Below are 15426 nucleotides of genomic sequence, written 5' to 3' on the forward strand. Positions count from 1 at the left end.
CTACCAGTGTTTTAAATACATTACCGAGGGCAATCAGAAGGGTTGACGGACTCTCCAACTACTCTCAATTGACCCACTCTGGCTCAGACTAACCCTGGTAAACGTGGATTAAAAAATTGTCTGCCATTACTAAGGAAAAGTAACACCTTACTCCCAGCATACATCGCAAGTCTATTTGATGGCTTTGTCAATATAAGGCTTATTATTACCGGGAAACATCCTTTACAACACAACTTTTACAACGCAGTGCCTTTCCGACGCAACTTTTACAACGCAAACCATTACAACGCATTGCGCTGGGGGGGCGCTCTAGGATAGGGAATTAGTTTAATTTGCTATCCAACACCTTCCCTAGTGTCCACGGGGACTGGAGTTGGAATAGTAAATTAAACTATTCACTATCCAGCACCCCAAAGCGCTATGCGTTGTAAAGGTTTGCGATGTAAAAACCGCGTTGTAAAGGCATGCGTGGTAAAAGCATGCGTTGTAACGTCATACATCCATTATTACCTGAACTATCTGAGATCGCCTCTGTTTCTCTTTCCAATTATGTACAGGATTTTATCAAGTCTTATGCACACGTGTATCACTTCCAAGGGAAGGTATTAACACGTTTGATATAGAACACCTGTGTGACCACTTTCCACAAGAGTACTGTCCAAAACAATACAATTAAAGTAAATTATGGTTTTTTTCACACTTTTAGTTGCCGAAACAGACTTGAGAAAGCCTCAGGAATTTGCGCTTTCAGGGTCTAGGGCATGTGTTTGCTGGCAGATGTATTCTTTCAATCTCAAATGATCTCTTAATGTAATTAGTTCTCTCATCGATTGAACAGTTGGACAGACATCGGACACATAATCTCTGTTTCCATCTGTTTTTTCTCATCTCTAATGATGTATAATAAAATGATTTAAAAAAAGGAATCTTTTATCTGTGTAGTTCTTTGGGTTTCCATGAACAAGTGAGTTTATACGTATAACACCAATATCAGCCATCCATACATCACGTGAGTCAATATACAACCTCTCCTAACACCAAAACTCTTGCGAACTACTGTAATCTGTGACATTCCGTGGGACAAAATATTAGGTTACAGTGTTCAACACGGTGTAATAACAAGCCACCCTCAAAGGCCTATTGGCTTTAACAAATGCTTTACACAATAAATAAGCCAGGCCTACTGCCTTTGTCCTAAAATTTGATAATAAACAGAGCAAACCTATGGCACCGAACATAACTTTTCTTAGTGAAGCAGTCAGGCCAATATGTGTATGACATTATATTATTTTACTCATAAAGCGCAGTTTACAAATCGGCCAGCGGGAGGCGCCATCGTATAATTGTTACAGCGTTTTTGCTCTATCTAAGCCGGTTTGTTGGGTATTGAACTAGTCTCTCACTTCCTAGAGCTGTAGGTGCTTTTTCACAAGCCACTTGCTTCGCCGAGGCGTCAGTTAACATGTGAACAATTACGCACGGGCGGCACAAGGGGCTTGTAAATAAGCCCCGTAATGTGAGATTAGGTCTTGCCCTCAGGGAGACTCCGTCTGGTTTCTCTTATTTGTTCTCAAATACTGCGCTCCGGCGCTGATCACCTTATCTTATCATTACGCATTGATTAAATTTGCTCTGTTAGCTGGCCGGCCATTTTCTCCGCCCCACGGTGGCAAAGAGCTGGCCTTGTTTGTGTCATTTTTTACCACATAGCGCCGACAGCGTGGAGTAGGTGACTGAAAAGTACTGGCACTGAGACCCGGCTTTCTATTCCAAGGGGGCCCCGGATCAGTGCTGAATATGTAAAAAAAACATAAGTGTCAGGGCCTTAGAAGGCCACCGCAGCAGGGGCGGCTCTAGGCTCATGGCCGCGCTGGGCAGGGAACGTAGGTAGGGGGCCCCGGAAGAAGGGGTCCAGGTGAGGCGGAGCGCGGAGGCCAGTGAAGGGGGTGGGTCAGGGTGTTTGGCAGTGGAACAGAGCTGCAGGCCACCAAATCCCTGCCAGGGGCCACCACGCAAATACGCAGATATGGGAATATCGCTGGATTTACAGTGATATTCCCGTAACAACGCTTTTGATGTATAATGTATCGCCCTGGAGAAACGCGTTGTTGATAACACGTTATCTGAGCGATAAATTACTGCGATAGATATAAAAGCGCTAAGCGCGCTTTGCGATATTTATTGCCGTCTGTTGCTCATACGCCCCCAAATCTTTCTTATAGCTTTGGTGGTGGCTTCGAACAGTCTGGATTGTCACACTTGTAGCAGTGTGCTGGTTAGCAGTTGTGTAGGTACTATCATTGGCAGTGGCAATGTGCGGTGCAAGCTGCGGTCAGGGCCGGCCTTAGGCATGTGCAAGCTGTGCACCTGCACAGGGCCGCCAAACCACAGAGGCCGCCACGCCAATATATATCCTTACTATAATAATCCTCTGAGGATGGATACATATTTGCGTGGCGGCCCCTGGCAGGGATGTGGCGGCCTCATGCTCTGTTCCACTTCCAAACACCCTGCCCCCCACCCCCCTTCACTGGCCTCCGCGCCTGCATTCCTCCGGGGGCCCTACCTACGCTCCGTGCTCAGGGCCGCCATCGAGCCTAGAGCTGTCCCTGCAACAGTGTTGTGATTGGCTAGGGGAGTCTGGGAGCCAATGTGCTTCCGGCTTTGTTGACAGAAGAAGGAGAGGGAAGGCGAGGTGGTGGCAGGTAAATAAAACAAAATGAATTTGCAAACTCGCCAGCCCCGGCCCATTGCCCCAGCCCTGTACCCCCAAAGTACTATTCATTAGCTGCCGCCACAACACTAGAAACAAACCAACATGGTCACCTCACCATAAGATCCTTGAAGGAAGATCAATTTTGTAACACAGCATAGTCACCTCAAATTAGAGGATCATACAGAGCTATCATAATAAGTCATTTTAGATACAATGTAAACTGAACACAAGTGGGACACAGCACCATTGCCTCACGGGGCACAATCCTACAGAGCAACTGCACCAGGAGCCCCTTGCAAACAGACCATAGGTGTGTCACAACACCTTAGCCTCAATGGTCAGGAATATGTAAAACCACAACAAATCCCTACAAATACACCAGTTGTCTGACACAGCACTATTGTATCTCAAACACCAGCATCCAAAAATAAAGGACCCCTGATAAAGTTGAAGGGAGCGGGACAGAGGAGAAACCAAAGAGAATCAAAGAAACCCCATCTCCCAAAACGTATTAAAGAATCAGCCTATCTTGATTATATAAATATATTTTCATTTATTCAAGCATTGTTCAATCAACACAATACTACTCCTTTAATCACAATAGTACTAGTTTTATATATAATTCTCATCACATATTACAACATACAAGATGCAACATGCCATGTTATCAATGTCTCCGTATGTTGCATGTAGCCATCCCCCTTCTATTAAAACCGAATTGCATTCATATCACATACACTCACATTCATACTACATCATAAAAATCTTTCAGCCACATGTACATCAACAGTGTCAAACAGGAAAAGCTGCTATTTAATTATCAAAGAAACATCATGTTTTCATCATACTCATTAAATATTTGATCTAAACGTATATACTGGTATTCTCTTTCTCTTGATAGTCAATGATGTCATATATGTATGTTTTTCATATCCCTGATCATCTATATCCGTCCTTTTTTTACGCCTGTTGTAACCTCCATTGATGTTCCCTGTTGGTTCTTATAGCAGTTTCTATTCCGTGCCGAACACGTTTTGGTGTCACGCGATCTATGTACATCTTCCTCAGGGCACAGAAAGACCAGTCTATAATACAGAGGATGGCTAGGACAGTGATAATGATTACCTACTACAAATTCCAGGCTCAAAAAGCATCCTGCTATGCGGGCAAAGAATATAGGGGCATATTAGCAAGAACCTCGTTAAAATTATCGCTGTTTTAGCGGCCGAAAACTGCCACTGACTAAAACAGCGATAATTTTAACGAGGTTCTTGCTAATATGCCCCATACTCACTGGCGTACATAGGGGTAACCTGATCTTCATTATACAAACAAAAGTATTTTGACTCATAATGGTTGATTTTATTTATTTTATTTCTTATGAGTGGGAAATGTTATACTTGTTTGTGTAAATATTATGTCAAGTCAAGTCAAGTCAAAAAGCTTTATTTCGATAAAATTTCATTATCATAAAAGCAAGTTTAAAAAGAATTGATACATAATAAAATTAGTTAGACATATCCAGGTAATAGCAAGAAATACAACATTTGCTAAAATTAATATGGTTTAAAAAGGGATTAAACAAGGTTTTTAAGCTTTCTGGCTCGAATAGCCCAAGCCCAGAATAGAAATTTGGCTAAGGCACAGACATAGGGTACATGACTGTCCGAAACAAGTATCCTGATTGCCGCATCGTGGCTCCTAGTTCCCAGTTGCCGGCACAGGTTCTTCAACCAAACCCTTCTTGGATTGGCATATTCGCTACAGACAAATAGGAAGTGAGCCAATGTCTCTGGATGGACTAGACAAGAAGGGCACAGGTCAGTTTTGTAAGGACAGGAGTTCCATGTTTTAGTAAAAGTGTTCAATGGCAAGGTACCCGTTCTGAATTTAAAATACAAAGATCTTGCAAACGGTTTCCCAATTATATCTAAATAGGGTTCTCGCTTGGGAATGTCTTTAAACTTCAGGAAGTCCTCAGTAAGCCTGCCAATTGATGTGCTAGAATGCCTTTGGGAGCAGATCCAATCCCGATAAAGATTTTTAAGTACTTGTTTTGGTGGAGAAGTTCTGCTTGACCAACAGTCCAAAAGGCCCAAGTTCGACAGTAAAGATTTCATATCTGTTAACCATTTGACTCTGGCCCAATGTGGTGACGCCATTATTTCTTCCAGGCCTCTGGCGTAGGCACTAAGTTCCTCTACCCGCCAAATACGGGCCCATAACAAGAGAGGGCGAAATTTCGCAATTTCGCCAATCTGGGTACAGCCAAAGTCCATAAATAAGGGTAAAAGTGGGGTGCTTTGGGGAAGGGACATTATTTGTCTGCAGAAATTATTCTCGGATTTTTGGAGAGCTGATGAAGATGCAAAGCCCCAGAGTTCAGCTCCGTAAAGTGCAGAGCTAACACCCTTGGCGGCATAGATCTCTAGGACTGTTCCTATTGGTTTCAACGAACTGGAACGTTGCTCCCTCAATAGGGCACCTGTGATCCTTTTGTGATTTAGCAGCATCTTGTCTAGATGAGGAGTCCAATCCATTTTGTCTGAGATGCGTATCCCTAAATAGTCAAATACTTTCACCCTTTCCAGGGTCTCAGTGTTTAAAATAGGGGGACGCACTTGCTGTTTGGGGGGGTTAAGAACAAGGTATTTTGTTTTGTTGGTGTTTATAACCAGACCCCGATCAGTGCAAAAGGATTGGAAATTATCCAAGAGTTTCTGTAGCCCCATAGGTGATTTGGAGATTAGGAGCGTGTCGTCCGCAAAGAGAAGGGTCGGTACACGAACCCCCGCCAGGGATGGTTCGTCAGATGGAAGTTTCAGTAAATGCTCAACCACCCCATTGATGTACAAGGAGAAAAGGGTGGGAGCCAGCACACATCCCTGGCGGACCCCTCTCTCGACCGGAATACAGCCCGTTTTCTCCCCTCCAGAACCCCACCTAATTTGGGCAAAGCTGTCCTGATGGAGCCTAACTAGTAGGGATAGTAAGTACTGTGGGAGCCCCATATTAGCCAGGACCCTCCACAGCAAGTCCCGAGGGACAAGGTCAAAGGCAGTCTTTAGGTCGATAAAAGCGAGATAAAGACTGCCCTTGCCTATCACTACCACCTTCCAGTAGATCATCATAAGCCTAAAGGCCTGCTCTATCGTACCAGTGCCTACTCTAAAACCGGCCTGGAAGTCGGTAAGTATTTTATTTTCATCTACCCAGTTAAGTATCCTGAGTAGAATAACTTTACCAACAACTTTTTGGCTTACATCTAGCAAGCTAATCGGCCTATAATTGGACGGGTCATCCCTTGGGCCTTTCTTATGGATGGGAACTACCTCTGCCCCCTTCCATGACGCAGGAATGGGGGCACCCCTACAAATGGCGAGAAGGAGGGAGTGGATTAATTTGCCCCAAGTAGCAACATCAGATTTTAGCAAGTCCCCCGGGATGCCATCAGGTCCTGCAGCTTTCTGTGGTATGATGGAATTAATAGCATATTCTACTTCCTTCTGTGTGAATTCAGGATCACTGGGGAGAAGAATATAATTAATATAAGGGAGGGATTGGGCAGACCCTCTCCCGTTCAAATCATTATGACAGGAATAAAGTTTGGCAAAATGGGCCTCCCATACCTGCCCCGGGATATTGCAGGTTATGAGATCAGAATCCGGTCTGTTTCGTGCCCTTATGGCGTCCCAAAAGGATTTAGAGTCTTTTTTCAAGCTGGCTTCCTTGAGGGTTAGCCAGTAGGCATCCTCCCACTCCCTTTTAGCAACCTGTAAGGCCTTTTTATGGTCTCTTCTAGCAATTTGGATTAGTGGGGGGGACTTCCCTTTAACTGCCTCTATTAGGCGAGATTTGGCCTTCCTGCACGTTGCCGAATACCAATCGTGTTTGCCTTTAGCTTTTGGTAAAGAATTTTGTTTCCCTGGGGGCAATTGGACCCAAAGGAGGTCCCCTATGAGTTTTACAGCAGTTTCGAATGTAGCGGTGGCCACATCTGCTGCTATAGTTTGGTCAATCGAGCCAATTTCGGCTTGCATGACCTTAACCACTTCATCTATTGCTGATAGTTTATCGGCATTGCACATGATCTTACTCCACTTTAGGCGCCTGCCACAAGTGGCAACAGTAATCCCCTGTTGGTGGCTCGAAGGGACTGGTGATACTTTGGCGGGCCAAGGATTTTTTAAAGATAGAGAGAGTGGGTTGTGGTCGCTCTCTATTGTATTGGTGATAACCATGTCGTCAACATGGCTCCAGAGGCCCCTGTCCAGCAGAATATAGTCAATCCGTGTGCATTGACCAACTCTGTTGAATGTGGGAGCACCCTGCAAGTCAGAACGAGTGCGACCGTTGGCAGCTCTTAAGCCGAACTCCAATGTGAGTGCATTTAGGTGGATTGCACTGCGAGTCCAGCGTTTGATGGGGGGGATAGAGAGGGCTGGAATACCCCATCTACTGTCCTCCTCTCCTAGGTCTGGTACTCCTTCTAGGGGAAGTGGTTCGTATGTACAATTAAAATCCCCTGCTATTAGGATATGCCCAGGTCCACTTTGCTCTCCTAACTGAGCTTCGAGCTCCAACATTGTAGGTGAGATACACCCGTTTTTGGTTCCCCTAATATATACATTATAAAGGTCGAGAATCATGCTTCCCCGTAGGCCCAATAGTGAGACACCAAGAATATCCGGGCTTCTTGGCTTCTTGGTGATTATCCTACAATTTAGGAGGATACTTATCCAAATGATAAGCCCCCCCGATGGCCGCCCCTTCCCTACCTTAGATTTTACTGCTGGAGTAAAAATAGTGACAAACCCCACCCGATGTAATGGTTCAATGGCCCATGTCTCTTGAAATATACAAATTGTATGGGCATCGACCAGGGCATTCCACTCTGGGAGGCCTAATTTCCTTGAAATCCCAGCAAGGTTCCAACTAAGGATCTTTAACTTGCCCTGTGCTAAGTTTCCATCTTGGATCGCAGTGCCTTGGTGGTTACATGGATCACCGCTGTCCCTAATTAGTATGGGTGATAGCACCTCTAAGTTAATAGGGAGAATTGACTCCGGCACAGGATCCTTGAAACTGATGTTAACACTAGGGAGGTTAATATCTAATCCTCCCTTAGGGGAAAGTCAATCGACCTCATCCAAAACACAGAACCTATTTGGATGGGCAAACTGTGTATAGGAAGGGTTGAAAGACAGGGATGGAGACGGATCCTGCCATGGCTGTTGCCATTGCTGATTAGTAAATAGTGGCTGAGGAGGTTGTTGCCACTGCTGGGTGGGTTGGAAAAAAGGAGGAGGTAAGGGCTGGAAGGGTTGTTGCCACTGGAGACCAGCATGATGTGGGACAAAAGATGGAAAATTGGGCGGTTGTTGCCAATGGTTAGAGGCATATTGAGGGGGACATGCAAGCCCTTGGTTGCTTGGTCGGTGGAGGTTGGGTCGTGTCGAGTTGGGGAGGAAGTAAGACAGGGGGAGTGGTTTAATCTGGGTGGCTGGGCCGCTGTTAGGGGCATTACAAATAAAAGTCGCAGCCCCCACATCCCTAAAGTTGACAGTAATTACATCCCCTGGTATTGTTTTCTTGCTCCTACCCACCCAATCACCTCTACGCACAGTAAGAATTTCCCCACTCATACTACTGGGTAATGGTGTATGTATTTGAAGCCACTGGGCACATTTATTTCTAAGCTCTACATAAGTCTCTCTAACTCCTTCCTTCAGTGGGGGGACAGCAGTCAACACAACCACAAAAGGGGAGACTTCTCGTGGCAGACTAATAGACTTAAAACGAGTCTGCCTTGGCTTAGGGACTTCAGGATTATTAGTAGCATGGGGGGCTGGGATGTTCGTGGGTTTTCCTTTAGGGTCCAAGACTTGGGGAGTGATAGCAGCTGGTTGCTGAGCGGGTAAGGAGCTGCTCGCTACTTTTAATGATGGTTGAGCAAGATTTTTTGCAAAGTGGGGAAGATGTGTTGCTGATTGCTCTTTGGATGGTGGAAGGTTTTTCGCTTTATCAGCTGTGGACTTGATGACCTTAGTTGGTGGTTGGGGATTGGGTGGTGGTTCTCTATGCCCTTGTTGCTGAATAGTCCCAGACTCATTGATCTTATTGGGCCATTTAGTATTAATGAGAGATGTTAATCTATCCAGTTTAGAGATCAAGGGTTTGATTTGGGCCACTATTGTAGTTTCAAGATCATGCTTGAGGTCCGTGACCATATTTTCAACCCAGCATGGAATGCCAGGCGTTGTGTGTGAAATAGGTGTCACCAGATTATGGTTGCTAGCTTTAGTTTTGGTCTTCTCTTTAGATTTGAATTTAGACTCCTTGGTTTTGGGCTTAGCTATTACTTTTGAGGGAATGCAAGTAGCCTTATCCCTGGAGTCGCTGGGCACGTAAGCGGTCGACCTTGTAGTTAACCCATCCAGGTCCGGCTCCGTCTCTCTGGGTGTCCGACAGGCTTCTAGGTCTGGGGTCGCCTCCAGATCCACAAAGGACGGATCCGAGTCTGAACAGGTAACCGACAAGTCGACGGCACTCGGTACTGTAACAGTGCCCATAGTAGCTAAGGGCAAGGGCAGGGAGCAATTATTCAAGACTTGCTGGGAAGGTGAATGCGCATTTACGAGGGAGCCCAGGGAAGAGCGCTTGGCCTCCATGAGGTCAAGAGAGACTCTTTTCTCTAGAAGTACAATGCTCTTGTCAATTGTCTCTGTTACCCGTGAGATAAAGAGGTCAATGGGGCCAGTCACTTGAGCTACCTCTGCAGCTTTTTTGGTGCAGCTTCTTGTTTTGTGGCGCATAGTTGTCGCTAGCGATGGACAGGCTATACCAAGTGTCAGGTGGCTATGGCCTCAAGAAAGGCTGAATAGCAACGGCCTACCTGATTGATGATCTCAGGGCAATAAAACAGGGATTCAGGGCCTGGGCCGTCCTCTGCCGTCCTTGAACGGCCTTAAACGGCCCGCTCTTTGCCCGGTCTTCGCCCCGGTGGTCGCCCCGCGCGCGTCCCGCGTGCGCGTTACCCACGCAAATTATAAAGACTAGGCAGGATAAGGGGGCGGGAAGAGGACCAGCTGCGGCCGATCTCCGCCGCTCGGAATGCTGGTCCTCGCAGTCCCGCCTCTACCCTGTCAGCAGGCTGTTTGGATCCACAGGGCGCGTTGGTGCACAAAGCACAAGTAGTGGCTTGGAAGGGATAGTTCTCCAAAAGTGAGACTCGCCTGCGAGCGGCACCCGCGAAGCGGGGGCCGCGAGGCGTTGCAGGAAGATCAGGCAGCAATCAGGGACAGCGCTTCCTTTGGCGAGGGCTCACAGGGCAAGACTCACTCCCCAGAGGTTTTGAAGAGAGGAGGAGGGGGCGGGAAGAGGACCAGCTGCGGCCGATCTCCGCCGCTCGGAATGCTGGTCCTCGCAGTCCCGCCTCTACCCTGTCAGCAGGCTGTTTGGATCCACAGGGCGCGTTGGTGCACAAAGCACAAGTAGTGGCTTGGAAGGGATAGTTCTCCAAAAGTGAGACTCGCCTGCGAGCGGCACCGGCGAAGCGGGGGCCGCGAGGCGTTGCAGGAAGATCAGGCAGCAATCAGGGACAGCGCTTCCTTTGGCGAGGGCCAAATATTATGTAATATTGGTGTGCGGTCTGACCACCATTATAAAATATTTGCTTTTTTCCGTTTTTAAGTTTATTTGCAATGTTTGATATATTGTTTTTCAATATGTTATATTAAAAAATTATATATCAAATATTATGAATAAAACCTAAATTAGCGTTTAACATAGAAGGACATAACTGATAAAAACATGCAAACTAAAACTAAACAAACAATTAAAATCAAACTATAAACATCCTTAACCAAAAAAATCAAACTAAATACTTCAAAAATGACAAATGCAAGAAGAGGAAACTTTGCAGCATTCTCTGACCAGTCCCCTAAAGAAGAAATATATACATTGTGACAACTACCTAACCAAAAAGGTAAAACTTATATTTGAACTAAAAAATATGTGCAAATAAACCTAAAGAAGGAAAATAACAATTAATTAACTAAACACTTTCAACTTCTATCTCTTTACATGTACTTCCTTAGAGAAAACACTACAAATTCGAAAAGTGTTAAGCTGCCAGAAAAAAAAACTATTGCAAACCAGCAAAAAGATATAACTAAGTTTGTATACAGAAATTATTTTAAACTATGAACTCATCCCTATAGCAACTACACATAAATATAATGACCTCAACCTTTACAAACAACCAACAAATAAACATTTAAAATTAAACTGATGTTTTTTTCTTCAAACAGAAGAGAAACCACATGCTCGCTATTAGACCACCCCCCAAAAAAAAGGAAAAGCTGCAAAACAGTGTGAAACATCTCAAAAGAACATGCGTGTAAGTATACAATATAGAACTAGATGCATAATTTTAAAAGTACATATGATATATGTATAGGTGTGAACCCCGACCCTGGGAGAGTTTAATAAATCTGCTTCTGAAAAGAAAGGATCCTTATTCTATTGGGGGTCGATTGAGAAGTTGAAGGATATTTTCGCTTGATTCTAAATAGTCCAATCGGTTTTGGGAAGTTGGTTGATTTAGTTTTACAATTCGATCATTTAATAAAAGAGAGCAGAGGCAAAAAGAATAGGTTTGAAGGAAGGGTTTGGTATACGAATCTGGATAAATCAAAAACTAAAGGGAGGCCCCTCTCCCCAGAACCAACGCTGATAGGAGCAGTGATACCAAGCTTTTTTCGAGAATAAACAGATAAACAGAGAAAAAACAATGTATGTTTATACTGTGAGTCTAATCAAAATGTTTCGAAAGAATGTAGTAAAAGACCATCAAAGTCTTGGAGGGAAACAGCTTCCTCTCAGTGATGACTGGATTCCCAACACTGATTGGAAAGGGCCAGACTCCAATTAAGCGGCCCACAAAAAACACATGGGACTTGTGAAGAAGAAATTTAACGATCAATGTACCCTTTTCTCTCCTGACGGTAAGACATATCAGTTAGTGCTTTCATTGTTTCAGGTGACTTGGAAATGACACGACAACTGGGATCACCAGTGAAAGAGAAAACAAAGGTACAAGAAGTCAGGGCGGTAGATGGTACATTTTTAACTCCTGGTCCTGAGACTCAGAGTACATTACCATTCACTACGACATGTTTAGGGGAACATCGAGAGACATATCTTTTGATTTAACTGATGCTCCTCAAAATCAATGAAGTCTATAAAACCATTGCATACCCTGAGATAGACAACAAGGCCATCCAATCGTGAGCAGAGGGTTGACCCAAAGCAAACCATTCTAAGCATATGCTATGTATTAGAAACAATAGGTCAACTAAGAGACAACTAATGCTGTTTGTAGGAAGGACTAGGCTATACAATCATGAGCAAGGGCCTTAGGCAAAGCCAGCTCATAGGCCCTCATTATAAGTGGCATAGTTTTATTGTGTTATGTGTGTAAATGAGTTTTGAGATAGATACGGGATGGTGAAACCTGATGATATTTATTGGGGCAAACACCCAGGATTGGCCAGAGCGTATGCACCAAAATCTGCACGCTAACCCCCAAAAACTAGGAACTGAGTAATATGTATCTGACATGAGAAATTCACACCTGGCAGAGTTGGATTTTATCACGTCCGATAAACATCATGCAATCTAGTGAACCACTCACGACGGCCTACGTATACATTATGTATTGGGAACTACAGATCTTCATACAGATTGCTAAAGCTGTCTCTAGCCAAGGCCTAAAAAAGTGCGACGCAGCCCCATCGCCTCTCACAATCCCAACCTAGAGAACATCCCGGTTCGTCCCACACACACACACAGCGGCATCGCCTGTTGGAACAGGAGTCTAGAGCGTTGTCACAATCACAAGCCACAGCAAACATTAAGCAAACAGATCACAGGTATGACAGAGAACTTTCGCACCTTAAGCAAAGGTCCAACAGAGCATCACAAGGAGTCACCAATGCAATCCAAAAATAACGCAGGTGTAGCCGCAACATCGCCTGTCAGCACAGAAACCTGTGGAGACACCACAAGTCCCCGCAAACATGGCGCAAACCCTAGACATGTGATTGAGGAAGCTGCTGAGCCATCAGGCCATACAGAGGTACAGTGCAAAGAGGTCACAGGTGTGACACGCAGACAGAGTTCGGAAGACTTCACATACCTACGTCATTGGACTGTAGCTCCAAAAAACGCTTGTGCTGCTTCTGACCGCTAGAAGAGCCCACTTTATGAGGCTTGTGTCGCCCAAACTGGAGGCCTGGCCCTGCCCTGGCACCGTCACTCGCCATGAGCATTCGCAGTGACGCATAATGTATTCCAGGGACTTGCGGCCATGCCGGAGACATCCACTGTGACCTCACAGGGACCCTCAACTCCCCCGCCCCCCCCCCCTCCCCTTCACCTCCCTCCGCTCAATAACCCGCCATAAGTTGTCCATTTCTGGTAGGGACATGGGTACAAAACTTACCGTGTCAACTCGTTGTCGTTTCCGGTCCCTGCGAGGTAAGAGAAAACAAGGGGTCAGAGGTCATGGGCTTACAAGTCATCTCTGTATGTATGTAGCGCTTTCATAGCAGAGTTCACTGCCTTCGGCGCTTAAAAGAGATGGGCCGGCAGGGTCAGCAACGTCAGTCACATGCCAGACTAACTATCTTACAAGTCACAACCGCTTCCACATCCCTACCCAAGACCCTGGCAAAGGTGCGTGACAACGACTGGTTTAAGCAAAGCACCTTCTAGTACTAAACTGAACTGATCGTGATAACCCAGCTCCAGTCGAGACAGACCCCTCGGTGTAAAACCCACCACCAGCCCAGCTCCTGAAGCCACCACTGCGGAAATGACAGACAGCCACCACCTGGAAATAATGCTAATTAAACATACTGATATCCTAGGCCCAAATAAAGCCTTCAAGGTAAAGCGCACTGAGAGCCTATCATCAGAAAACCTCCTTATGAAAAACACAATGATAACCGTGGGGTGCCTCTGCGCCCCAATAACCGTTAGCTAAGGACAGCGCACCCCATGATATTTCCTTCTCTTGTGGTCCTTGCTAGCCACTGCTGATAACCTCTGCCTGAACCCGCTAAAACCCAACTTGGCTCCGGAGAAGTCATCAGCCTTATATCGCTTGTATAAGAGCCTAGAAGACGTGCATTGCTTCGCAGGCGCAATCGGGCCCCTCTTCTTCCTCACACAGATCCCTACACCCCTCTCGGCCCTGTCTCTCTCCAGCCTCCATCCTCTCTCCTCACTGAGGGGATCTCTCCTCCAGGGCTCCGCTTCCCCCCTCCAGCTTCCCGCCTTATTCCCTGGGGCCCTCCTTTCTCCAGGATGCTCTGTCCCCTCACGGGGTCGCCACCATCCCAGGGTCCAGGCCCTCACACCGTGGCCCCACGCCGCCAGAGGACAGGAATGGAGGGCAGACAGGGGTGGCGAGAGAGCACTCTAACTCTGCCCTCCTCACCCCTCCATTCCTGAAGCTTGCCCCTTCCTCACCGAGATGCTCATGGCCAAGGCCTAATCCCTCACTCCCTCCCTCACACAGGCCCCGCCGCTTCAGAGTCCCTCCATCCTAGGGCGGCCAGAAACCGGGACATTTCACAAAAACAGAAGAAGGACTACAATTTTACTTCAAGAATGACAGCGCTCCTGCAGCAAAGAATTACAGAACAGGCAGTAAGAACATACATAAAATGCAATTTTAAACCTAGTAGCATGCCTGTTAATTAAATTGCTTTCTTGAAACAACTGCTAACTTTCCCTGCTTTGTAAATAATAAAAAAAACACCTCCCACCGTTTTCAGTCGGCCCTCTCTACAAACCGGGACATGAGCTACACTTCTTGAAATTTACTGGAACAGCTGGTTAAAACTGGGACCGTCCTGGCAAAATGGGGACGCTTGGGCACCCTACTCTATCCCTGAACCATCCCTCCGTCCTCACTGCGTCCAGGCCCAGCCTCTCATTCCTTCACTCACACGGGAACCCCTCCGTACCTTCTATCCCCCCCATTCCCGAAGCTTCTTCACAGAACCGATCCCGGCTGCCCCGTCCCCTCACATCCTCGTCGCTCTGAGGTACCCCCAGCCCCGCCCTTACCTTTCCACCCCATCGCCGAACCGTTCCTCCTACTTCGCCGGGGTGCAAAGTACAGCGCCGCGGCCGAGCCAGCTTCCTCGAGACGCTGCGAGGTTAATGGTTAATTAACATAGTCAAAGCAGGGGTGTCTGCTCACGCCTCGCCCCCCGAATCCCATCACTGGAGGCGTCTGACGCCGAAGAGCAGAGGGGATCAGGGGCCGATCACCGACACCTCCCCCCCAACCCCCCCCCCCCCCTTCGGGCTGACTGTACTATTTATAAATACTGTATTGACATTGACATTGTAAGTTAAACATTTGTTGCAAAAATTCACACGGTGCAGAAACTGTCACAAACAAGGTAGTTCACAGTGGCCTTTGTCTTGGAATGTGACCAAGATGGAACGCTCACACCCCGGGGTCTGACTCCTGTGACCTTGTCTGCATAAACTCTGCACAGACAGAGAAACTATAGCGCTTAGTGCGTCAGCGCTCGAATCATGTTTGGGCTGTTACCTAAGCTTGAGCTATTGGTTCTGGTTTTACCTACCCGTGATTCCATGATTGTGGGTCAGTTCTTCCTCGTTCC

The 15426-nt window shown here is 46.4% G+C and overlaps 1 protein-coding gene across 2 annotated transcripts in view; it reads right to left on the minus strand.

Moving 5' to 3' along the window:
- The window catches only part of NHERF4 (NHERF family PDZ scaffold protein 4), a 66713-nt gene extending 51809 nt beyond the window's left edge, over positions 1-14904 (minus strand). Inside the window, exons 1-2 of one of the 2 annotated variants that reach the window (XM_086956763.1) lie at positions 14858-14904; positions 13224-13251 (exon numbers count right to left, since the gene is read on the minus strand). In XM_086956763.1, coding sequence (XP_086812889.1) covers positions 13224-13251; positions 14858-14870 — 41 coding nt within the window. In that variant the 5' untranslated portion in view covers positions 14871-14904. The other variant, XM_086956762.1, reaches the window with a different exon arrangement.
- Between the last annotated feature and the right edge of the window lie 522 nt (positions 14905-15426).

Source organism: Lissotriton vulgaris, chromosome 2_1 (genome assembly GCF_964263255.1).
Source record: "Lissotriton vulgaris chromosome 2_1, aLisVul1.2, whole genome shotgun sequence".
NCBI classification, from domain to species: Eukaryota; Metazoa; Chordata; class Amphibia; order Caudata; family Salamandridae; genus Lissotriton; species Lissotriton vulgaris.